The sequence below is a fragment of the Mustela lutreola genome, chromosome 4, assembly GCF_030435805.1.
Source record: "Mustela lutreola isolate mMusLut2 chromosome 4, mMusLut2.pri, whole genome shotgun sequence".
In the NCBI taxonomy this organism is placed as follows: Eukaryota; Metazoa; Chordata; class Mammalia; order Carnivora; family Mustelidae; genus Mustela; species Mustela lutreola.
The window spans coordinates 74899535-74925166 of record NC_081293.1 but is presented as its reverse complement, the minus strand read 5'-3'; the positions used below and the strand labels follow the sequence as shown (position 1 = coordinate 74925166).

The window sequence follows — 25632 nt, the reverse complement described above, 5'->3', positions numbered from 1 at the left end:
CAGCAGAGGAGTTAAAAAGGAAGATGAGAAAAACAAAGACATTGGACTACATTTTATCACACTGTTTTTCCCTAGTGCAAAAAAAAACAAAACAGGGGCAACCGGGTGGCTCAGTCAGTTAAGAGTCTGCCTTTGGCTCGGGTCATGATCCTGGGGTCCTGGGATCGAGCCCCCTCATGTGCTCCCTGCTTCTCCCTCTCGTCCCCACTCATACTCTCTCTTGCTATCTGTGTGTCTCTCTCTCAGATAAATAAATAAAATCTTTTTTAAAAATTTAAAAACAAATATAAAAAAGCAAAACTTTGGCCTGGAAAGAGTTTCTTTTTCCTCAAAATGCTATTAGAAACTGACCATTTTATTAGAATGTGAAAAAATTATTTATTGTGAAAAATTATTCTGCTTAAGTAGCAATATATTTTCACATTTAAATAAACAAAAACCAAAAAATTCCCTTTCTTTAATTTATCTCGCTCTTGAACATTAAAGCAGGCACTGTACCGAACATAAAATTTCATTTCTTCCCCCTGTAGTAGTTACTATTTAGTTGTCTTCTACTGGGGGTTGAATGAGTAAGTTTAGAAGAAATAAAAAATTTGTTTCTCTGTGTGTGTGTGTGTGTGTGTGTGTGTGTGTATGTGTGTATGTGTGTGTGAGAGTGTATGAGAGAGAGAGATGTGGAGAATACATCTTATGTTGTATTTGAGCTTTTTAAAGAATATATATATTTTTAAAGATTTTATTTATTTATTTGACAGAGAGAGATCACAAGTAGGCAGAGAGGCAGGCAGAGATAGAGGGGGAAGCAGGCTCCTTGCTGAGCAGAGAGCCCGATGCGGGACTCAATTCCAGGACCCTGAGATCATCACCTGAGCCAAAGGCAGAGGCTTAACCCACTGAGCCACCCAGGCGCCCCATTAAAGAATATTTTTTGAATTATATTCAAGAAAGTAAGAAGCTCAAGTATAGCTAATTTTGTCTGATTTTAATGAGCCATACAGATATTATTTTGTTCCAAGAGAATTTTCTGGTATAAAAGAATTCATTAAGTTTAATAAATGATTTATAATTAATGGGTTGGTATCTCTGGCAAAGTGGAAGGTGTTAATATTGTTTTTTTATGTGCTAAGCGCATTAGCCTGTAGGGTAGCATTTTTACCAAGACTATTAAAACAGAGAAAAATTTTTCCAACAAGAGCACAAGTTTTGGGGCACCTGGATGGTCTGTAGGTAAGGCCTCTGCCTTAGGCTCAGGTCCTGATCTCAGGATCCCAGGATCTACAGAACCCTGCCTTGGGCTCCCTGCTCAGTGGGGAAGCTGCTTCTCCCTCTCCTTCTGCCCTTCCCCCTGCTCCTGCTCTCTCTCTTGCTCATACTCTCTCAAATAAATAAATAAAATCCTGAAAGAAAGAAAGAAAGAAAGAAAGAAAGAAAGAAAGAAAGAAAGAAAGAAAGAAAGAAAGAAAAAAAGTTTTATGTTCTTCACCAAAGCCATCTGGGTTCTTTTCCTATTACTAATGTAAATGTATGATTTTCTGTTTGTTTATTCTACCTGTGATATTTACCAATGTTAATTGTGGGGTTAACTGACTCCAAGTCTGCAGCAGAAGATTCTGCATTTCACACCACTGAATTGCTATACGCACTGTTATGCAAATGCAGAAACCCACCCCATCTGGGTATCTGCCACCACAGGGATAGAGGCCTAGACTCAGGGACTGACAAGGAACAGTAAAGACTACATGCTCTTCCCAGCCCTGCTGGAGTAATAGATGGAGCTGCTCTCCCGGCAACGTCATCTTTTTGACACTTGCAGGAGAATAATAGATTATTCTTTTGCGATTGCTAATAAAATACAAACACCGAGTTAGCAAATTAAAAAGTTAAATTTCTCAGAATGACATTGACTCATCTATATTGCATCTGAGAAATAAATATTTTATCCGCTGCATCATTCAATTCAATTTCTCACTATGCATTCTTTGAGATAGAGGGGAATTAATTTTTTTATGGGCTGCCTATTCTGATTTTCTCGTTTTGTACCACATCCCTGAATCTTGAGGCAAGGGGACAAACCAGCACAGTGACCTTGGTGCTGAGGGAGAAACTCGAGCCTAAATGCGTTCCCACTCCCGCAGCTCTCAGGTGACCGCTCTGCTGGTAATCCGTTGTTTCAAATTAGGAATGGATCTTCCCACAGAACCAGCAATCTCATCTGCGATCTCAGTCTTGCCCACAAAAACTCACTTATCGTGAGTGAAATAGACATACTTCCTTTTGCCCAAATAAAATAGAGAACATTGTTAAAGGGCTAGTGGACCCCGGTTATTGAGGAAATGCCAGACGAGGAAGTCAATGGGTTCTTCCGTGAGATCCCAAAGGGGACGTCAGGACCCTCTCACAAGAAGGGTCCTTTCTTCCTTCGGATTTCAATACCGACTGTGTGGCTTTGCTTATTCCTACATCACTTACTAGTAAAGCCACTTTCAGTTTATTAGGGGGCAAGGATTTAGTCCATCCTGCTACGCTGATAGGGGCCCATGTCTCGTTCCTATGTAGAAAGAAAGGGAGAAGGGAGAGAAGGCAATGGGTGAGCTCACGAGGGATCTTCCTGTGATGGGACAGCAGGGCAGTTTAGTGAGAAGGTGGGCACGTGGCAAGGAGATGACTGGGCCTCTCAGCGGAGGAAAGCAGGTGGCCAGGGGAAGCCCTTGGGATGCATCTGAGCCAGACAGCCTGTCTGCTGCCAAAGCTGGAAACGGGGGCAGTGTGGGTGCAGTGCGAGCTTGGGAAGAGGATCTACAGTTGAATTCTCATGCACTTGGGATCCCCAAGACCTATCGGGAAACCAGAGATGTCTGGAAAGATCTCAGAGGGTGATCCGGTCATTTTACTCTAAATTTCGATGTCATGCATGAGACTAGCTCCATTTCAGTGTCCCTAAGCAGACACCGGTGTGGAGAAAGGTCTGCTCTTTGGAATTTGCTCTTTAAATACCGTGGTGACAAGCTTCTGTTTGTCATCCTGTGGTGGTGATCACACCCTAGCAGGTGGACACGTTTACCTGCAAGGTAGGAGGAACAGGTGTGTGAGGTAGGAGTATTAGGGCAGGAGAGCCAAGGAGGAATTGATGTTTCGATTCTACTACAAATGACAGAACCATGGATCATGACAAGGAAGGAGGACAGTTACTGTGTTTCAGGGTATCGAGGTACTTTGGTTAATGGCATTAGTGTTCAATTAGATACTAACTCCAACCAATAACAGAGGCCTGGTAAAAACAGATATCGGAAAGGAAAGGAAAATTTTTGGTAGAGTAAACTTTCTTTTTTTTAAGATTTTATTTATTTGAGAGAGAGGATGAGAGAGAGCATGAGCCGTGGGTAGGGGCTAAGGGAGAGGGAGAAGCAGGCTCCCCACTGAGCAGAGAGCCCGACATAGGGACCCTGAGATCATGACCTGAGCTGAAGGCAGATGCTTCACCGACTGAGCCACCCAAGTGCCCCTAGCATAGACTTTGTGATAAAATGGTATTTAACTAAAGTTACATCATAGATCAGAAGCAAATACCTTGAGGCTATAAAAACATGTCCTCCTAGAGATGAGACAGGAAAAATTCTTTGTATTCTTCCTTTCTGGCTCCCACTTGTGAACCTCCTGATTTAAGAGTTCTACCTTCCTATACCAATTAAGTCTGTCTTATTCGTCCCTTTCCTTGGGATGGCAACCGAAGTAATCATTGTTAATTTTTTTTTTAATTAGTCCCTACTCTGTGCTGGGTATTTCATATACCTGTAATTTTCATAATAGGTCCAGTACAAAATTTTCAGTCCAATCCTCGTGACCACCCTATAAGTGAAGTCACACCCTTTACTACTGAACAGAAAGGGAAAGTAAAGCTCAGTGAGGAGAAATGCGTATGTCACATTATATCGAGATACACTTATTTCCACACATCAAGTTTTTTGCCAAGGCTCAGATATGCGAACCTGCGGCTCAGAATGACCTCTTGTCCAATCACTGATGTTAAGCATTCGCGGTGACGTGCAAGTTAGAGGAGAAATAGGGAGAAACAACAGAAACCCGGTGGCAAACACATTCAGCTTAGCAGCATGCATAAAATGGAAACAAAACAGAGAAAACAAAGCAAAAAGGGCAATATTTTACTAAAGTACAGAGCAGTGTATGGGTGTAAGAAATTTTAAAAGTATTGCAAGGAAAAGGTAAATGGATATGAAGATCAAAAGTAATCATGTTTTCATCAGATGGCAGCTTGCGTTGGTAATGGGAATGTACTGATTAAAAAAAAAAATTTTATTATTTTATTTGACAGAGAGAGAACACAAGCAGGGGGAGCCTCAGGGTGAGAGGGAGAAGCAGGCTTCCTTCCGGACAAGCAGAGAGCTGGATGTGGGACTCGATCCTATAACCCTGGGATCATGACCTGAGCCCCTGGGATCATGACCTGAGCCTGAGGCAGATGCTTAACAGACTGAGCCACCCAGGTGCCCCGGGAGTGTGCTGATTTTAAGGCAAGGAGAATGTCATGAGCTCCCACTAAATGAAGGCTGGTGCCACTTACACATTTATTCCCCCATGTCCAGTTTATTTGCTTTGGCTTTAGCGAAGCATTGTGGGGAGTCATTATTATGTAAACAGAAAAGAAGCCAGTGGATTTGCCAAGTACAAGACAAACATATTTCGCAGTGTCCTAGAGCTTACACCACCAGATTCTGACATTTTGCCTCAATACCCCAGATTCCAGGCCCTTGGAACATTGCTTTCTGATTTCTAAAAGCGATACAAGTTCTGAGCTGGAGTATTAATTCTCCAAGTCATTGCCTCGGTGTTAAGTCACTCTGGCCATAAATATAAAAAATAGGTAGCTAATAAAAATACGAGGTGACGTGTAATACAGTTTTTATTATCATGAATTTTAGAATGACCGTATTGCTCATGGATGGCACGGACGTAAAGCCATAAATGGATAGTCTGGGAAGAGTGGTTGTAAAAATATGCCTGATATTCTGTGATATTTTTCATGTTCTCTCTCATCGGAAACTCAGCGCCTTTCCTACAAGAAGAATGACGGTATAGTAGTATAAAAGCTGAGAACACGTGGAGATAAGGGTAGGCTTTCCAGCCTTATTCTTGTGGTTTTTAGACTTACTGCATACGTTGCGCAAAGACAACACGAAAGCCAGCTACCTTTCTGTTTTGAAATCCCAAAAGAAGCCTCCCGAGGATGAAACAATTACTAATCAGGGTAAAATTATCTTCGGTCTCAGCCCACGTCCTGTCCCCAGACTCTACAACGTTGTTAAGAGGTGTTTCACAGTGACTGGCATAGGGGTGGGCACACAGTAGGCCTATAGTAAACCACACCAGAGGGAAACGACCCCTCATTCTTTCAGAAAACAGCTCCAGCGCAGGAGGGAGAAATGTTTATTTTTCTAATCCCACTGTTAGAACTCGTTGCTATAGAAACAATGGACTCTTATTTTGGTTTCACAGGCCCTCCATCCAGATAAAGGGAAGGGTGGGCTTCGAGTTTGGAAAGCAGCAGAGCCGGTGCGCTTGTGGGAAAGGCAGAGGCTTCATGGAAAGCCAACTACAGGCCTGTCTAGACAGCGGAATAGTCTCTTTGAAAGGCCACAGGGATGGGGCTTGCAGAAAGGCAGGAGAAGCAGAGAGCAGGCAAAAAACGTTGTCTCTTTTCCCGGACAGATCATCTTTCTATGATTTCAGAGATGGGGAGGGCGCAGGGAGCGGAAATCTGCCCAGGATTGTCTGTTTAATCGCGGGCGCCTGAGAACTTGCTCCTAAAAACCTTTTTGTTTGTTGTTATCCTTACTGGAAACAAACTAACATCAAGTCAGGATCAATTAAGTATGATTAGACTCTAGAAATTTCTGGTATCTTTATGTTCTTTTCTTCCCTCTTCGATTCCACTTAATGCCTTGATTGTTAGGGTCCCCCAAAGCTGGGGAAACATGAAGACAAACTTCTCTTAGATATGAACCTAATTGTCCTAACATGCTTGTGCTTTTGAATGCATTTTGAGGAGTCCAAAAATTAGCTCTGCCTAACTAGATGAAGTGTGCCCACTGAAGTTTGCATTTGTGTAATGATTAGCAGTCTCCTGAGCACATGGGTGTAAAACCAGCTCCATCCTAAATTTTTGTCCAAATATTTCTATCAGGGGTGCCCAGGTGGCTCAGTCGGGTAAGTGTCTGTCTTCAGCTCAGCTCATGATCCAGAGTCTGGGGATCGAGCCCCCCATCAGGCTGCCTACTCAGCGGGCGAGGGGGAGTCTGCTTCTCTCTCTGCGCCTCCCCCTGCTCGTGCTCTCTCGCGCTCTCTCTCTCTTTCTCAAATAAATGATTAAAATCTTAAAAAAAGAAACAACATTCTTAAAAATTTTTTTTCTGCCAAATGGCAAAAGGACAATACAGAGAAACCTATCTCTTTGGTACCTCTTGCTTTTATACAATTGTGAGATAGGATTAGGACTTAAAAACTCTGACGCAGGCAGGTGGACTACAGGAAGGACCCCCCGGAGTGTGGGCTTTCATTCCTCTCAAAAGATAAATGTGGGGCTCCTGGGTGGCTCAGTGGGTTAAGCCTCTGCCTTCAGTTCAGGCCATGATCTCGGGGTCCTGGGATGGAGCCCCGCATCAGGTTCTCTGCTCAGCAGGGAGCCTGCTTCCTCCTTTCTCTCTGCCTGCCTCTCTGCTTACTTGTGATCTCTCTCTCTGTCAAATAAATAAATAAAATCTTAAAAAAAAAAAGAGATAAATGTTGCTGGAGGAGAGGAGGGTGGAAGGGATGGGGTGTCAGGGCAATGGACACTGGGGAGGCTATGTGCTGTGGTGAGTGCTGTGACATGTGTAAGGCTGGTGATTCACAGACCTGTACCCCTGAAGCAAATAATACATTATATGTGTATAAAAAGAGATAAATCTTTAAACATTCAGCACCCTGAATTTGCTAGCTAAATAATTTCCCAATTTATGTTTATTAAAAAAAATTTTTTTTTGGTCTGAAATGCTTTTGGCATCTTTACAACTTACTTTTCACAGAAAAATTTTGGTTTGTGACCCTCCACTCTGATGGGCGAAGCATATGGACTATATTTTACTAGCCAGAGAGCTGTCTTAATTAACTTAGTAATATCTTGAGATGCTTGAACTATTAAGATGTTACCTCTAAAGGCTTTTAATTTTTTTTTAAATTTTTTTTAAAGATTTTATTTATTTATTTGAGAGAGAGAAAGTGAGAGAGAGCATGAGCGAGGAGAAGGTCAGAGGGAGAAGCAGACTCCCCGTGGAGCTGGGAGCCTGATGTGGGACTTGATCCCAGGACTCCGGGATCATGACCTGAGCCGAAGGCAGTTGTCCAACCAACTGAGCCACCCAGGCATCCCTCTAAAGGCTTTTTAAAAACGATTTTCTAAAGTCTAATATACACATAGGCACCTCTTGAGGCTTTTCAAGTCTAGAATGATGGTGTGGGGTTTTTCCAGTACAATGATTACGTGGCTGGCACTTTGCTGAGCACTTACTATCACCTAATTTAATTTTCTTAACAATCCTTTCAAGCAGGCAGCATTATTATTCTCCCTTCACCAGGCAACAGGAGCTTGGAGGGATTAGCTCACTTGACCAAGGTCACATGGATAAATGTCAGAACCAGAATTCAAATCCCAATTTTTCTGATTCCAGAGGTGCTCTCCCAATAAGAGGAATATTTCCCCAGGGAAATCCCGCATTGTTATACACCTGCTGAAGTCTGTCACCAATAAACCCGAGATTTATTACTTGCCAAAACTATTTTTGAAACTGGGCTTCCAGGCTTCATGGCTTCTCCACCTGTAGAGTCCAAGGGAACATTCAGTTTATTTCAGGTGGTGTGAAACGAGAGGCAAGTCGGGGTTGCTCTTCATCAAAAGGCAGGACTCGTGAATGGTGAAAGTTCAAACTCTGTCTTGGGCTACTAGAAGAACCATTTACAGAAAACGGGTCTTTCGGCCCTGTTTCTATAGCCACTTTGAATAAAGAGGAACAGCTTCTCTGGCAAAAATGCTATTGGCTTCAGGTACCCACAGGACTAGCCAGCCTAATGTTAGGAGTTGAGCTGGCACATAAAATTTACCTTTCTTGGAATTCAACATAAAAGATAAGAAAAGCAAAATGGAAATGCTGAATTACTGTATTGTACACCTTGAATTAAAATGAAAACTTAAGGGCGCCTGGGTGGCTCAGTTGGTTAAGTGACTGTGTTTGGCTTAGGTCATGAGCTCGGGGTCCTGAGATCAAGTTCCACACTGGGCTCCCTGCTCAGCAGAAAGTCTGCTTCTCCCTCTCCCTGCCACACCCCCACTTGCGCTGCCTCTCTCTCTCTGTGTCAAATAAATAAATAAAATCTTTTTAAAAAATTAAATTAAAAAAAGCAATAATAAATAAACCAGGAGCAGCTAGTGTCCTCCATGCAGCCCTTAAATACTCAGAATACAATTCTGATTTCTTGATTTCAACTGTCCCTGAGCTGAAATTCTTTATATTGAGTGGCAAATCAGGAAATTAGCAATCCTCCATAATTGGCTATAAACCCCAAAACTTCTAGGGGGTTAAGGCTTTGAACACCAGCCATCAAATTGAGCAGGATTTTAGCATGAACTACAATATTGATAATGAATTGATAATGAACGCCAAGGGAGAGCTAAAAGATGTCTGTTCTGCTATTAACATTGAAATATTTGTTGTCATGCCCAAAAGTCAGCATTAGTTTACGAGAAAGAGAGTGGAAAGCAGTCCTTTGTTTGCCTATGAAAACACAGACCTTCTTGACCACAAGATATTCTCACTCAATATACTCCTGAGCCCAAGGATTTGGCTTTAAGAGGTGGATGTCTACCATCCACAAGAAGAGAATGTAGTATGCTTTGCTTTTAGAGTGCTTTGCTAGAAGAAACTAGAAGAAAGCATGCTTTAATAGTGTTTCAGTCATGGTCCCAGCAAGAAATATGAAGTGAAAAGGTTTTTGCTGAAGGAGTTTAAGGAAAGGGCATTTAGAACGGTGTTTAAGGGTAAGGCCACCAGCAAAGAATATTGTGGCATCTCAGGACAGTGGCAACAGGGAGCCATTGCTACTCCGAAGCTGGAAGAAAACATGGCGTCTGATGCCCCAGGAGGGATGGAACCACAGAAGGAGAGCTGCCTGAAAGGAACGTTAGCCGCAGAGGAGCTCAGCCTCTGCCAGCACCTGGCAGGGCAGGAAGGAGAGAAGCAATCAATGGTACAACCTGTCTCCTTCCCCCCTGTAGTCCGCCTCCTGCCTATACCTCTTATTGGCCACAGCCTTCCAGAAACCAGAGCTCAAGGGAATTCAGCAGTAACCCTGGGCCCATAGCAGAGCAGAGAAGGGCAGGGGTGGGTGTGGGGAAGCAGGAATAACCAGTGCGAACCTGGTTCTGGTCTCTCCATGTTTAAACATGCAAGTGAGCGAGCGAGCGAGAGAAAACAACTGACAGATTATCTACATACATATGATTAGATCATGGTATATGATACTAAGAAAGTAAACAGCACTGAGGCAAACTTTTATAATGTACAGTAAATGGAGAACCTCTGTAATATCTCACCCATTAGTAAGAATCCACTTATTAGCATGAAGAATCTAGTAGACCAGTTAGCAAAACAACATGAATCAATTATTTGCAAAAGAGAAAATACATAGATGAAGACTGTTTAGTCTCATCAGTATGTCAGAAATACATGTTAAAACCAAAATAAGATCTGGTTTTCCTGTTGAATTATGAAGAAAATAGATCATACCTAACAGGGGCAAGGACACGGGGAAATGGGTCTTTCATACTCTGCGAGCCAAAGTATGAGCTGGTACAGTCTTTCTGAAAATCAGTGTAAGAGTAATTCCACGTCCAATATTCCGTCTTAAGGAAATGATCAAAAACACAGATAAAGATCAATGCACAAAGATACACATGACGGCTTTAATTATAATAGACCAAAAAAAAAAAAAAAAAGAGGAAACAAATATCCAACCTTAGTAGAAGTGTTAAGTCAATTACATGAAGTCCATTCCATCACATTTTGTGGGGGCTTTAAAAATCATGTTTACGATGACATTTTTTGTCCTAAGGTAAGCAAAAATGCAGTATTGCAAAATAGTATGTATACTCTCAGCACGACCATGTTTAAAGAAAAAAGCCAGGAAAATATTGAAGAAAAAAATAACCAACATGTTAATAATAGTTGCTTTTTCTCCAGACAGGGAGGATTATGGTGATTATTTCCCCTTTCACCTATTTATGCCTTGTGTACTATCCAAATATTCTAAGATAAGGATGACGAGCCTTCATTTAATAATTTATTGAATATATCAGTCATCGTTGGGAGGGCCTGGACACACAAAGTTACTGAGGCATGGCCCTTGCCTGAATTTGCTTACAATCTAGTGAGTTTTTAAAAATAATTATTTGTTTGAGGCCCCTGGGGGGTTCCGTCAGTTAAGCATCTGCCTTTGGCTCTGGCCATGATCCCAGGGTCCTGGGTTCGAGCCCCGCTTCCGACTCCCTGCTCTGTGGGGAGACTGCTTCTCCCTCTCTCACTCACCTGCTTGTGTTCCCTCCCTCGTTGTCTCTCTCTCTCTCTGTCAAATAAATAAATACAATCTTTTTAAAAAATTTTATTTATGAATGAGAGAGAACAAGGAAAGGAGCAGAGGGAGAAGGACAAGTAGACTCTGTCAAATGCAGAACCCAATGCGAGGCTTTATCTTAAGACTCTGGTATATCTAAGCTGAAACTAAAAGTCAGACACTTAACTGACTGAGCCACACAGGCGCCCCTCTAGTGATTTATTTATACATCGTAACTTCAAAAATTAGAGCATAAGAAAGCTGTTGTTTGTTTAGCTAGAGGAGGTGAGAAGTAGGGTCCCTTCTATTCCCCATTTGATCTCTTTTCCTCACACCACCTTTGCCAGCCCACAGGGATCACGGCTGCTTTATCTTCCAAATATGTCTAAAACCCTATGCATGGTAAACGCATAAAGCTTTCAGAAAGAGTAAATAAATAAAATACTACAGATGGGGAAAATGGTAAATTGTATTAAAATTAAAACTCTGGGGACGCCTGGGTGGCTCAGTCAGTTGGGCCACTGCCTTTGGCTTGGGTCATGGTCCTGGGGTCCTGGGATCGAGTCCTGCATCAGGCTCCTCGGTGGGGAGCCTGCTTCTCTCTCCGCCTCTGCCTGCTTGTGCACTCTTTCTCTCTGACAAATAAATAAATAAATAAAATATTTAAAAAATTAAATTAAATTAAAACTCTGTTCATCAAATCACACGATTAAGACAGTAAAAATTCAGGCCATGGAGAAGAAAGCCTATAACTCACATACAAGACTCCTGTCCAGAATATGTAAAGAACTCCTATATAGCAGTAAGAAAACGGCAGCCAACCCAAGAACAATGAGCAAAGATTTGAACAGGTGATTGCAAAGGATATCCAAATAAACAAGGCAGGTTTTCCAAACATGAGTCATTAGCAATGCAAATAAATGCAAATAAATGCACAGTGTGATGTCATTACACCCCCAAATTAAGAAGGCAGATAGGTAGTAGCAACTAGGGAGGAAGGCAGGGAGCCACTGAACTTCTGTCCATGGTGGGGGCAGGGGGGTGGTGAGGGCGGGTAGTGCAGATGGGCACAATCGCTTCAGAAAACATCTGGCAGGATCTGGGAAAGCTGAGTGGAAAGGAACCCCGTGTTTAGGAGTCCCAGCACTAGGTACTGACCCGAGAGAAACACATACTATGTTCCTCACGTGACGCTTGTCGTTGCCGAATAGTGCAAGCAGTCCCCATGGCCATCCACAGCAGAGGGGGTCAAGAAAGGGCAGCAGAACTATCCCGGCAGTGGGGAATGAACTACAGCTACATCCGAACAGTATCTGTAAATATCACAAACTTAGTATTGAGGGACTCCTTTCTGGGGGTCTCATAATGTTCTGTTTCTTCATCTAGCTGGGGGTTATACTGGTCTGTTTGTAGGAACATTCATCAAGGCGTACTTTTCTGCATGAAAATTAAAAATTGCATGATACGTATTGACAAATGTATATGTGTATATGTGGCATATACGTATATACATATACACATGTATAAAATAGATAAGGTAAATGCACTTATACACACCCAGATAGACACACACACACACACATACATACACACACACGTATATCCCATCCAAGATGGAACGGCTTCTGACCCGCCTCTCTGTTATCTCCATTCTAATGTGACTCCAATAGCTGTCCCCACTTCCTCTCTTGGAGTCTTTATCTGTAGCCAGAATGATAGTCTCTGAAACAGAGGCTGGGTCCTTACCTGTCTTTGGCTCATACCCAGCAGTAACTACCCGTGTCAATCAGAATAAAATCCTCTAAGGAGACATAGATCCCTGACAGCCTGACCACCCAGACCTGTCACGTTTCTCCATTTATCCTGCTTCATTTTTCTTTATAGTTCTTCTCACCAGCTGACATGCCACTGACTTGCTTCTCAGATTATAACTGGCCTCTTCCCCACTAGAATGTGAGCTATATGAGAGCACAGACTTCAACTTCTGATATCTAGAACAGTGCCTGGCATAAAGTCGGTGATGAATGAATGAATGAATGAATGAATGAATACCAAAAAAATAGAGGAAATAGGGACGGACGCCTGGGTAGCTCAGTTGGTTAAGCATCTGCCTTCAGCTCAGGTCATGATGTCAGGGTCCTGGGATCAAATCCAGTGTTGGGATCCCTGCTCAATGGGGAGTCTGATTCTCCCTCTGCTTCTCCCCTCCCCACCCCCGGCTCATTCTCATTCTCTCTCTCTTTCTCAAATCAATAAATAAAATCTTAAAAAAAAAAAAATATATATATATATATATATATATATATACACACATATATATATGAAATAGGCAGAATATGTATGTTTAGCTTTCTTTTATAGGCTAAGAAACAAGAGAATGGGGGCACCTGGGTGGCTCAGTGGGTTAAGCCTCTGCCTTTGGCTCAGGTCATGATCCCGGGGTCCTGGGATCGAGCCCCGCATCGCATCGGGCTCTCTGCTCAGCAGGGAGCCTGCTTTCTCCTGTCTCTCTATCTGCTTCTCTGCCTCCTTGTGATCTCTATCTGTCAAATAAATAAATAAAATCTTTTAAAAAAAAAAAGAAATGAAACAAGAAAATGCAAAGACTTGATGTTATTCAAGAGTACAGCTCAGGCCTTTCTCTCTCTCTCTCCCTGTTCTCTGTCTCCCCATGTATCCACACATCACACATCCATGCAGTATAATTAGATAACGCTGCTGGTTCAGAATTTAATGATGGTGAATCCAGGTAAAGACTGATTATACTGAAATTTGACATTTTTATCTAAGCCTTGTTTGGGGGATATATGGCCCTTTCGAATACGTAACAGTAGAAAGCCTATCATTGTTCCTGCCAAAAACCTGTATTTGGGATCTAATGATGCTCCCCTCAGCATTCTGCAGAAGAATATTTTTCAAACAAAATGACACCATTTTGTTAGGCTCCACAACAATTGTAAAACTTTCCAGGCCCTGACAATGAACTATTTCATAAGTGCGCATGTCCAGAAACAGAGGTTTTTCCTGTCAGAAGTCCTACCCCCCTGTCCTGGGAGTGAACCGTGGGGGTCCCGGAGCAGGCAAGGGTGTTTACAGTTAATTTCTGGGCCTGGCTAGAGACTGACCAGTTACCTCTTCACAGGGCCCTCAGTGGGGTATGCCACTTGGCAAGCTTGTCTAAAATCTGGTGAAATGAGCCCATCTTGGTTGTCAACCTGGTTGGCCCTTCAATTGGGGTTAGAGAGAAGAGCGAGAGAAAGAGAGAGAGAGAGAGAGATTTAGGCCCTTTCAGTGACCAGGCAGCTGAGGACACGGTTTTGTTGCTTGGTTTTTAATTGAAAAAAAGAGAAAGAGCCATAAGCCTGCAAGTACACAGTGCGTACTCAACTGCCATAAAGAATCTCACCCTTCCCCTCCTCCTTCTCGGAAAGCAATGAGCGTAACATCAAGCCGTAACTGTAGCAGCAAATTAAATAATAAAATGAACCCCAAGAGACGCGGAGTATAACAAGGCCAGTGTCAGATCATTTGCTCATCAAGTAGTTCAGGCTTTTAATAAGGCAAACAGTGATGGTTAGAGGGCACGATGATGCCGTTACTTCTAAGTGAGTACAAAATAATCGTTCATGTCAGAGGACAAAGAAATGCCAAAGTTCATTTTTTAAAAAATTTATTTATTTAATGATGTTTCGTTCACCAACACATAGGACATCGTAAGTTTTTGTGTAGTGTTCAACGATTCGTTAGTTGCGTAGAACACATTTTGGGAGCTCAGATTACAGCTCAGGAGGGGAGAGCGCGGAATAAAGAGGATATATATGTGACTCCAGTGCGGGAATTCTGGTTTCATTGGCCACACCACTTGGAAGCTGTGTGACTCAGGGTCAGTTCATTAACCTCTCTGAATATCGGCTTCCTAGGGATGGAAAATAAGGTTGGTAAATACACCTTATTTGCAAGGCTTTTGTGAAGATCCTGTGAGGTCCTAGTTCCAAAAATATTCTGGAACCAAGAATATGCTATAGTAATGTTTAGGTTTATTAGCGTGCTTAAATAATTCATTGAATAACCTTCTTACCTTCTCCCTACCTCTTCAAGCCACTTCCCTAAGGTTTAGCTAAAATACTGCCCATCCCTTAGGTCTGCCTATCCCTCCTGTTATAGATTAGGACAGTTTTCTATATTTACACAAAAAATTTGTATATGTTTCATATACAAATATATGTATATGTTTGTATATGTTTCATATACTGAATCAGCCTAAGTCTTCAGAATAGAATTGTGGCCTTCTGTGAAACCCAGATTCTTAAAGCTGTGCATATATGAACAAGCAATTCCATGACAAGTAGGAAGACAGATGGAGACTGAGAAGGGAGGGAAATCACCTCCTTCCCCATCCCAGTTGGAACAAATATTTTCTTCTCTATAATAGAAAAAGTGGCTATTTGGTGAACATGTGTCCTATGCCAACCACTGTGCTACCCATTATTTGATGGGATCCTCAAGACATACTGTTACTGCTGCCTATAGACAAGAAGACTATAGACTACTTTAGAACAAGTAATTTTTAAAAAGATTTTATTTATTTATTTGACAGACAGATCACATGTAGGCAGAGAGGCAGGCAGAGAGAGAGAGAGGAGGAAGCAGGCTCCCTGCTGAACAGAGAGCCCCATGCGGGGCTCGATCCCAGGACCCTGGGATCATGGCCTGAGCTGAAGGCAGAGGCTTTAACCCACTGAGCCACCCAGGTGCCCCTAGAACAAGTAATTTGACCAGTGTCACATAGTGGAATCAGAATTGGAACCCAGACCTGCCTAATTCCTTTCCTGGTCTTTTTCCATTTGGGGATTGATGATTTACCTCTTGATTTTTAACTAACTTTGCGTGTCTGTGTTTGCCTTTCTGTTCATTCCCTTATCCTTTTATTTTTGGGGATGCGTGTAACAGAGTAGGGTAGAGGCTTATGATAGAGATGTCTACGGTGTGGTCACCGTGCTTAAGGAATTGTTATAATCCACTGCGAGAAAGATGACCGACAAACAAATCCCTATATGACATGGAAGAATTTAAGAGGTCATCATGGATGGTGCATTAGCCTCCCGGCGTGGAAGTTGCGAGAAATGCTTGACTTTATTCAACTGTTGTTAGAACAGACTGAAATGCCTTTATCAAGTGTGTGGCAAGGACTCGGACACCTAGTAAGTGCCCAGAATCTGGGCTGTATAATGACGCCAGACAGTCCCAGGGTACTAACTGGGATCCAAAGCTGGAAAAGCAACTTGGTGCCAGAGTTGGAGAGCCTCGAATGCCATTCTAAAGAGTTTGGACCTTCAGCTTGGTTAAAAACAATTGTGCCAAGGTCAGTAATCATTGCCAAAAGAAATTAGAGCTGATGCTCTTTGGCGCTACCTTTAAAAACCCATCGCGAGTGAGACAGAGTTAAGGGGCCCTGTTGGAACTGGTTTAGAGGACTTTTATATTCGATGCACTCAAAGGAAAGATGATATTTTCAAGTTTAATGCCCTGTACTGTTTCTTCCACAGTAATTAGTGAATGCCAAAGGCGGCAACTGGAGTCTGTGAGCTACTCCTCTCGCTACGCTCTGGGCCTCTTTTATGAAGCTGGCACGAAGATTGATGTCCCTTGGGCTGGGCAGTACATCACCAGTAATCCTTGCATACGCTTCATCTCCATTGATAATAAGAAACGCAATATAGGTCAGTACCCCCATTATTTCCCTTAAATACAGTAACAATGGTGGGTGTAGATCATGAAAAATGCTGTTTAATTGAGTGTTGCCATTCTGAACAGAGCAAGCATTTAACTCCAAGCCACAGGGGATAAAATTTAATGTCACATTTGGCCAATAATAAAATACACAGTGAAACCAGCAAAGTTTTTCAGAAAAATCATTCACCACATGGTTTGTATTACCAAGTCCGTGAACATAGTGTCAGAAGTTTTAAGATTTTAAAGTGGCCCTACTTCTGTTGCTTTAATGTGGGTCCATCTATATGCAGAAGTATCTCTCCTCCTTTGTGGCTTGGTGGAGTTTGTTTTCTGTTTGTTTGGCCTTGTTTATGTTTTTGTTTTGTTTTGTTTTTAATTTGCTAAGTGCTGCTCTTTCCACTTCCCAGGCTAGAAATAAAAAGTGAATTTTACTATGTTATGAAAATCCTTCACTTCACTATAATGTTATTTATTTAATTTTCCTCCGGAAGACTGCATAAAATTACTGTGTGTACAATAGGATGAAAATAACAGCTAAAACGTTTCATAAACTCTTCCCTAGAATGGGCTAAAATCTACACTTCGCCCTTCTAGCTGAAGGTCATTATTAAAATTAGATTCAAATTGCAAAAATAAACATAACGCTCATCTCAGGAATAAAGGAGAAAGTATCTCCTCCTTCACAGGATGAGAGCGAGCCCTAAGATAACTGCCTTTTCAAGAATACGCCGTGATGATTGGAAACAATGACTTCCTTTGCAGGGGCTCGTCATTTCAATTCGTTGTTGTGTTATACGGTGCAGTGATGGTTTCACCAAGCCGTTAGTTAGAAGTCTTGCTTGATAAAATCACCAACTAACGTCTCCTGGCCTGCCAGAACTTTAGAGTGATAGAACCGGCTTGGGGTATGGTTTTTGTATCAGAGCACATGATCTTAGAAAAATATTTCTTTTATAACTTAAAACTCCCCCAGGGCTAGACTGTTTATGTTAACATGATCTCACATATATGTACAATCAGCAGTTCACGAAATCTCCTGTAACAGCAACGGATTAACCATTTTTAACTCTAAAACCGCTTTGTTCTGAGAAAAAAATAGCCCTTGACCTGCTTGTGTTATAGGTCATGAATTCGACATTATCCTTCGTGTATGGCTTCGTAAGATATGAAATATTTGTTAGGGAATATTCAGTAATACGCAACAAAAACCAATTTAAACTCGTTTAGACAACATGAGGTCATTTGTTACATTATGTGCTATGGACTGAACTGTATCCCTCCAAAATTCATGTGTTGAAGCCCTCATCTCCAGTGGGATTACATTTGGGAAATAGGGCTTTGAGGATGTAATGAAGGTTAAATGAGGTCATAAGGGTGGGATCCTGATCCGGGGTGATTGGCGGCCTTACAGAATGAGGATGAGAGTTCTGTCTCCTTGCGCACATACCAAGGGTAGGTGGTATGAGCACGGTGAGAAGGTGGGGGAGAGCAGGCTCTGTGCAACCAGGAAGGGAGGCTTTACCAGAAACCCAACTGCCGGGCGCCTTCATCTTGAATTTCCCAGACTCTTGGAGGGAAGAGAGATACATTTCTATTGTTGAAACCATGCGGTCTATGGCATTCTGTTATGCCAGTCCAAGCTTACCGAAACGTGATCTAAGAGGAAGACGTCGGACAGGAGACAGCAGGAAGGATCGGTTCAAGACCTGAGCCATAGCTTCAAGGATCTAGAATTCTCCTTCTCTGCTCTCTTCACTCTTCCTCAGAGGGTTGATGGCAAGATGCACTAACTGTTGGAATCGCGTCCAAACCCACCAACGTGCTCAGGGAAAAGAGGGACCATTCTATTTCTGTCTCTTTCTAAGAATCAAGGAATTCTTTCGCAAGCCCTCTCCACTGACTTTACCTTGTATGTCATAGGTCAGAATTAGGTTACCTGACCAGTCTGAAACCCATCATCATTCACTGGCCGGAGGGGCTGGGACTGCCGCGATGAACCAGACGGATCAAGATTCATTCCTGGAACTGCTGTTAGGATCATCTTCCTTAGGTCATGTGAGGGGTAGATACCTGAATAAAGTAGGGTTTTGTGTGGAGGAGAGAAGGGTGTAGCAGATGCTAGGTCGGTGGTACATAGCGCCCATCATTTTCAAGTAACGTCATGTGGTGGACGGGAGGTAAAGTTCTAACATCGACACATAAAGAGAAGAACCGTGTAGATTCAAAGTTATCTTTGAAAATCCCCTAAATCTAGGTGACATTTTGGAGAGTAAAATACCTTTCACTAAATTCAGGATAGCCATGGTTCCAACATCCCATAGATTCCGGTTCCTTTGGGTGAGACCAGATGAAATAGTTGGCTTCCATTTGTAGGACAGACTGATAATTTCTACCGTGAGAGGCGCATGGAAAACAATAGCAGTCATATGTCCTAACAGATTAAATCGCCGTGCGGATGGAGGGGGACAGTGAGTGATGCCCCCTGAGTACACCCCGGTCACGGTGTGTTAAAGAGCTGTGCAGATTTCAGAGAGCACACACGAGCATATTCATAAATCCTCCCATGATGGGCAGCATCTGAAATAAGAGAAATAAAATTTTTTTTTGGTATTAACAACCACAGAGGTCTTTAGACCTCTTTAGACCTCTTCCTGCTTCAGCGGGAAGGCTGGGGGGATTGGAAACCACGCTTTCGCTCCAGCCGGGCCTCTTCAGACGGCCAAGAAATGTCTGCCTTTCTTCGCCAGTTTTATGGAAAATTAATCTTGGATTATGCGAGTTTTAAATTGTGGGAGGCCTCCAGTAATGGCATCCCCTAACATAAAATCTAACTGCCTTGCCTTTCAATTAGTTTTTTTTTTTTTTTTCCTCCCTATCTGGGGCCAGGGTGCTAAGAGTGTCTAGCGGACTTGACACGAGATAAATGTCCACATAGCATAACTCTGCTGTGTTTTATTGGTGCTATATTTAGATAGACCAGTAAGAGTTGTGTCTTCATGTTACTAACACTACCCCGCACCCACCCTGCGATCGAATCTAGAAAGAACTGGAGCGTGCGATCGAATCTAGAAAGAACACTGTACGCATACGTGCTCCCCTAATGACTGGGAGAATCTTTGTGCTGTGGAGGTAAGGCGGCAACAAGATAAAAAGTGGCAGGGTTGAGTCCACAAAACACAGTCTGTTGTTAGGTCTTGAAAAGAGCCAGAGGATGAAGGATTTGTGGCCCAGACAGGACAAAGGTCAAGGAGTAGTCATTTGTCAGATGTCAGGGATAGGCAGTACACACAGAAAGCCACAGACAGAAGCCAGGTCTCCTTAGGCAGAAAGGCTAAATTCCAAGACATGTTAGGCCCGGGTTCAGGTACCAATAGTGAGGGGCAGGAACCACTGTCCTTTGGTTTGTGTTTCCCAGAAAGCGCTCAATGGAACACCAGTTCCTTGATAAGCTCTTTGAGAAGGGGTTCTGTCTTCACATCAGTTTGCAAAATGCTCCCAGCTTTACCTAGAATTTAAAGAGTTTCCAGTAATAATTGACCTATTAAAAGACATTTCTATTAAAAAAAAAAAAAAGCCACCTTCTCATTTCATTTAATCTAGAATTTCCCAAAGGTATTTGACCAGGGGTATTTTATCTGAGCACCATACTTACTAATATCTGACAGAAATTATGCCCCCTTGGGAAACCCTGATGTGGTATCACCGTGTGTGCCTCAGACCTGGAAGGGAATTGCAGGCCAGGGAAGAGGAGTCGAAGCCTGGTCGGGAAGCCATCGATAGAAAAATACTGATTTTTTTTTAGAAATGGAAGAAGTTTGAAGCCAGCCTGGAACCCCCAAGTGTTGCCTCATTAGAACAAATCATCCTGCTGTCCCACAAGAAATTCCAAGGGATTTAAGAGCTCTGTGTTAGGAACTAGGATCAAAGAACAAATATTAGAATAAAAGACATTTTAAGTGCTCTTATCACTTGGGAAATTACAAAGATTTTAAGAGTTCTGTGCCAGGAACCAAGGGGAGAGATAGATAGATAGATGATAGATAGATATTATTTCATATTTCCCAACACGATCTCAGAGAGCCCTCTTAAGATCTTATATTTGGAATTAGCCTGGCCAAGAGTAACTTCTTAGATTCAACTCAGTTCTATCATTTAATAGCTGTGTGATTTTGGACAAGGTACTTAAACTATCTGTTTGTTTTCTGGTCAATATGATGAGGAAAACAATACCAACCCCAAAGATTTGGGGATGAAATGGCTTGAACATGGAAAGAGCTCCATACAGCACTTAGCAAGTTATAAGACAGTATCTCTGGCACCTGTTATTATGACTAAGACTACCACTCTTGCACGTGGATATTATATTTTCCAAAGCAAAGGGCATAGATAAGAAGGCCTCCCTTTGGCGAAGCATCCCTCTGATACCAGTGCAGATAGGAGGATCTGTGGCCTTAATAAGTAAGATATCTGTTACCCTGAAAATGGTTGGTCACAGTTTTAGCCTCCTTCCATGATCACCATCTGGAGGAGTGTTAATGAGAGTCAAATAGCCAATAGACAGCAACCCAAGGGGATTAACACAATCCGCAATTCTAGAAATGTGGATGGCCAAGGACTATGATTACATGGCTTTCTATAACTCATCAAAGGAATCAGTTCAGTTCATCCCCAAAGGAAACAAACACAGGAAGAAAACTTCTTCATCACATGGAATGTACACCTGCCAAGACTGTATGTTTAGGGACCCTCGAGTACCGACACGAGTATAACGTGTGTTGTCTCCAACAGCTGTTTTACAAGAGATGCAGAAATGTTCTTCACAGAGCTGTTTCTTCCATCAATTCTTTGTAAAACAAAAACAAAAACAAAACAAAACAAAAAACCAGGAGCATGCTATGAAGTCCTGTAAATAATTCGGATGAGCCTGGGATCTCGAATCCAGTCATCTTGGGTTGGCTTAAGGGAGTCGTGATCCTTCCAGTTAAGCAGAGAACCATGCAGTTGACGCCATGAAGTGGTCTGCTTGAGGATGCAAATAAGTGTGGAATTATTTGCTCTTAAACTTGCAAAAAATGTAATCAAGAAAGGTAGCACTTTTAAAAAATATATATATTTATTTATTTGAAAGAGAGAGTGTGCATGCCAGCGTAGGGGGGAGAGGGAGAGGGAGAAAGAGAACCTTCAGGTGGACCCCCCCACTCATCGAGGAGCCTGACCCGGGACTTGATCTCATGAGTCACGAGATCATGACCAGAGCCAAAATTAAGAGTCAGTCGCTCACCCAAATGAGCCACCCAGGCCCCCCAACAGAGGTAGTACTTCATAAGTAGAATAAAAAAAGAAGGGGGAGAAGAAGGATAGGGGACTGTAGTGGGGGTGGGGGTTGGTAAGGAAAGGGAAAAAAGGGCTGAAATCCTCAAAAATGGTTGGGTTTTCTGTTCAGGCTTTTGTTTCAAAATGCCAATTCCAGAAGCAGGGCTTGCAGGTAAAATAGCAATCATTGTCTTAAAATAACCAGAAATAACCAGTTACAAGATGCGTGCTATGCTGTCTGTTGTACAACAGACGTAGTCATTTGTGACTCAATTAGGGAGTCACTGCTGTCCAGGTCAACCTGTTAAGACGATTTACTTAACCGCCAATACTAATTACAAATATCCACCTCATTATTACGGTGATGCCACAGAATGTCACATGATCATCGTATCAAAATCTTAGGGTGATCCCCCAGGAAGGAAAAACTACACGTGGGGCACTTGGGTGGTACAATGGGTTAAACCTCTGCCTTCCGCCCAGGTCATGATCTCGGGGTCCTGGGATCAAGCCCTGCATTGGGCTCTCTGGTCGGCGGGGAGCCTGTTTCCCCCTCTCTTTCTTTTTTTTTTTTTTTTTTTTTTTTTTTTTTTTTAAAGATTTTATTTATTTATTTGACAGAGAGAGATCACAAGTAGGCAGAGAGGCAGGCAGAGAGAGAGAGAGGAGGAAGCAGGCTCCCTGCTGAGCAGAGAGCCCGATGCGGGACTTGATCCCGGGACCCTGAGATCATGACCTGAGCCGAAGGCAGCGGCTTAACCCACTGAGCCACCCAGGTGCCCCTCCCCCTCTCTTTCTGCCTGCCTCTCTGCTTACTTGTGATCTCTCTCTCTGTCAAATAAAAAAATAAAATCTTAAAGATTTTATTTTATTTTATCTCCCTGCCAAGCAGAGAGCCCGATGCGGGGCTCAATCCCAGAACACTGAGATCATGACCCAGGCCGAAGGCAGAGGCTTAACCTACTGAGCCACCCAGGCACCCCAATAAATAAAATTAAAAAAGGAAAAACTACATGTGTGCTTCTACGTGTGTATACACATACACATAAAACTAAATGTCTTTTGTTGTTACTTAAGTCAATAGGGAAAAATCATAAAAGACACTGATCTCATCACATAATATTTGCCAATTCTCAAAACAAAAAGGATTTTCTTCAGAGAGTGAAATTACCGAACCCATCTTGTAAGGAGAACACTTGCATACACAAAGTAAAAACAAACAGCAGATCCCTTTCAGCCTCTGGTTTCCCTATCAAGCTCTCCTCAAGGGGAACGATTTACATCCAACTTAGCACGTGCCCTCCCACTTGCCAAGCAAATTAACTCATAGGAAAATCAATGCCAGAGATGGAGGGAAACTGGAAAAGCAGCAAAATATAGAACATCAAAAGCAAACTTTAAAAAATATCCTGTGGAGAGTATTACTGGGAAAAATATTTTATGGAGGTTTCTTGCAGAATACTGAACTCACACATATTTGATTTGTATGTTTCCATTCCCAATTTCTTGAGCAATTACTTATAAATGTATATTGACTGCCTCTGTGTGCCAGGCACTGTGCTAAGGGCTAGGGGCTCTTATTCCCCACCCTCCCAAAGTGAAGGTCCGTGGTCCGCTCTAATGAGGACTTCTGAAGGCAGGAGAGACAGAGACTCTGTTGGGATTGGTGACTTGGAGTCAAGAAGAGTCTTCCTAAGTTTAAATGGATGGACGCAAGACAGAGACCATTAACTCCCATCTGTAATCAGAGAGTCGTGTTACCTTGTGACAACATCATAAGCTTCTACAAGAACACTTAAGACCTTTGGTTAACGTGAAGCCATACTCTTCTTTCTTTAGGGGAAGAAAGGAGAGGTGGGAGCCATCCAACGTTTAAATCCATGAATAAATCAGAAACTTTAGCCCAGCCTATTATTTAACTTTCTCCTGGAACTGCTAAAAGGTTCCATACAAGTAAGTCATGAAATGTCCAGGAGCCAGTGAGCAGAAGGGTAAAGAAAGTCTGGAGCCCATAGCTTCCTGGCATTTCCGTAACTGCAAACAATGACAAATCATAAATTTACGGAGCAGCCACACTAAGAAGTGAGTCTCAAACATCGACTATCCTCAGTCCCCCTTTTTTTTTTCAACCTTCTACCTCCATGGTCTGCCTGCCTTGCCCTTTGCCTTTTCATCTGGGCTGTTGGCCTAAAGTTGTGGCTGTCTCGCGGAGACTCACCAAAGACCCTCACGTTGGGCAAGATGGGGTCTCAAACACAAGAACCAGATGTGATGATGACTGAATGTGGTTTTACCCACGATTTATGGGGTGGGAGGCAGGAATAAGAATCCTGCCATGGTGTACGGATCTGAAATTGACACGTCTTAGACGGAAGCAACTGAGAAACTAACAGAGGCTGCCATTACTGCTGCGGGTTTCAAAAAGAAAAGCAGAGGAGAGCCCTGCATTGCCTGCGTAAGGAGGTGAGGAAGAAGGCCAGTGTACAGCAGAGGGGGAAAGATCTGCAGAGGCGCGCAGACGGGACTTGCCATGGTCTTTCTGTCCTCTCTGCTAACAAAGGTCATGGAACTAAGTGGGTAGCTATTGTCTGATGGAAAAACTGCTATATTAAATGTAATGACACCTAATTTTGGCTATTTGTGATTCCAATCCTTTTAAGGGATGGTTCTTTTGTCTGCTGAGCACCCAAAAGAGAGGAGATGCCAATTGGGAGTGGAAACAGGGAGGGCTAAATTGCTTTGCCTAATTGAGGAGAAAATTTCAGATGTCCTGAGACAACGGGGAGGGCGAGGAGCAGAGAAGGGAAGAGGAGAAAGCCAGCTGGATGATGGAAATCCTCTGGCTTGACCTGAGGGATCACGGCGTGGATTTGTAACGTCTTTGCTGGATGATTTACTCTGTGACAGCTCCCACAGCTCCCTACAACCCAACACAGCTCTGAATTGAGCAACGGCTTAAAATCCATGCTGGCTTTTTATTGGGGACTTGTTGTTGAGTAAAGTCAACATAGTCCAGGCGCTTTGGGGAAAAAGCTTGAAATTTTAGCTTGAAATTAGATAGGAACTGTGAGATTTCTTCAGGTTAGTTTCCGAGCCAGCCCTTGGAGGGTGGCAAGCCCACATTTTGCATCGAGAACCGTATTTGGAATCAAGACAGAATTTCTCATCCTCTGGACTTCGAACAAAGCCAAGTCCAACTTGCTGCTTTTGTTATACCTGTGACCAGGTCAGCCCACCGAGGGGAAGGGGAATTGGTAAAAGGCTGTCTCTGTGAGACTGAACTGTTTTGAAGGATCCTGAGGTTAATCCTTACTATGGTCTGAAATGAGGCTGTCAACACCGTGCATTGGAAGCCGAGGCTCGGGATGATATACTCTGCTCTGCTTCCCAAACCAGTGCATGGTTTGCATCACCCCGGAGGCATCTCAGAACCTCTGCAAGTTGAGAATAGTCTTGGAAAGCCATGGGGCACGCCGACAGCTCGTGAGCCTCGGGTCCTGGGAGGCCGTGTAGACGCCGAGCTGGGAGAGCGCTCGACAGGTCTTAATTCTGGCCCATTTTTATCTGGGCCTGTGATGTCATCCACCCAGAGATGTGGGACCTTGCCTTTGCCTAGAGATCCCTCAGAAGAGATTTCACCATTTTCCTGCCTGTCAAGAATTCCACCCAAGGTCAATCTAAACGCCTCGGGGGCTGAAGAATTGTTATGCCCAGTTTGCAGAACCTGTGTGTTTTCTCCAGAATTAGAGCTTCTCCCCCGTAGCAGGGTATAGGCCACAATCCGTCACGCACGCTGTTCATCAGCCAGTCCCTCCTGTCTGAATCCTGAAAATAAGACATAGACACTAACATCGTGGCGTAGCGGGAGCGTGGACCTGGAGCTTGGTAACTTGCCGAGCCCGTCGTCCTCAGTGTAGCTCTGAGATGCCT

General features: G+C 43.0%; 1 protein-coding gene across 6 annotated transcripts in view; it reads left to right on the top strand.

The window, feature by feature from the left end:
- The window catches only part of RNLS (renalase, FAD dependent amine oxidase), a 255996-nt gene that overhangs the window by 186005 nt on the left and 44359 nt on the right, over positions 1-25632 (top strand). For all 6 annotated transcript variants that reach the window (XM_059170286.1, XM_059170285.1, XM_059170284.1 and 3 more), the window contains one exon: positions 16203-16376. In XM_059170286.1, the coding sequence (XP_059026269.1) occupies positions 16203-16376 (174 nt within the window). The remainder of the gene's footprint in view (positions 1-16202; positions 16377-25632) is intronic.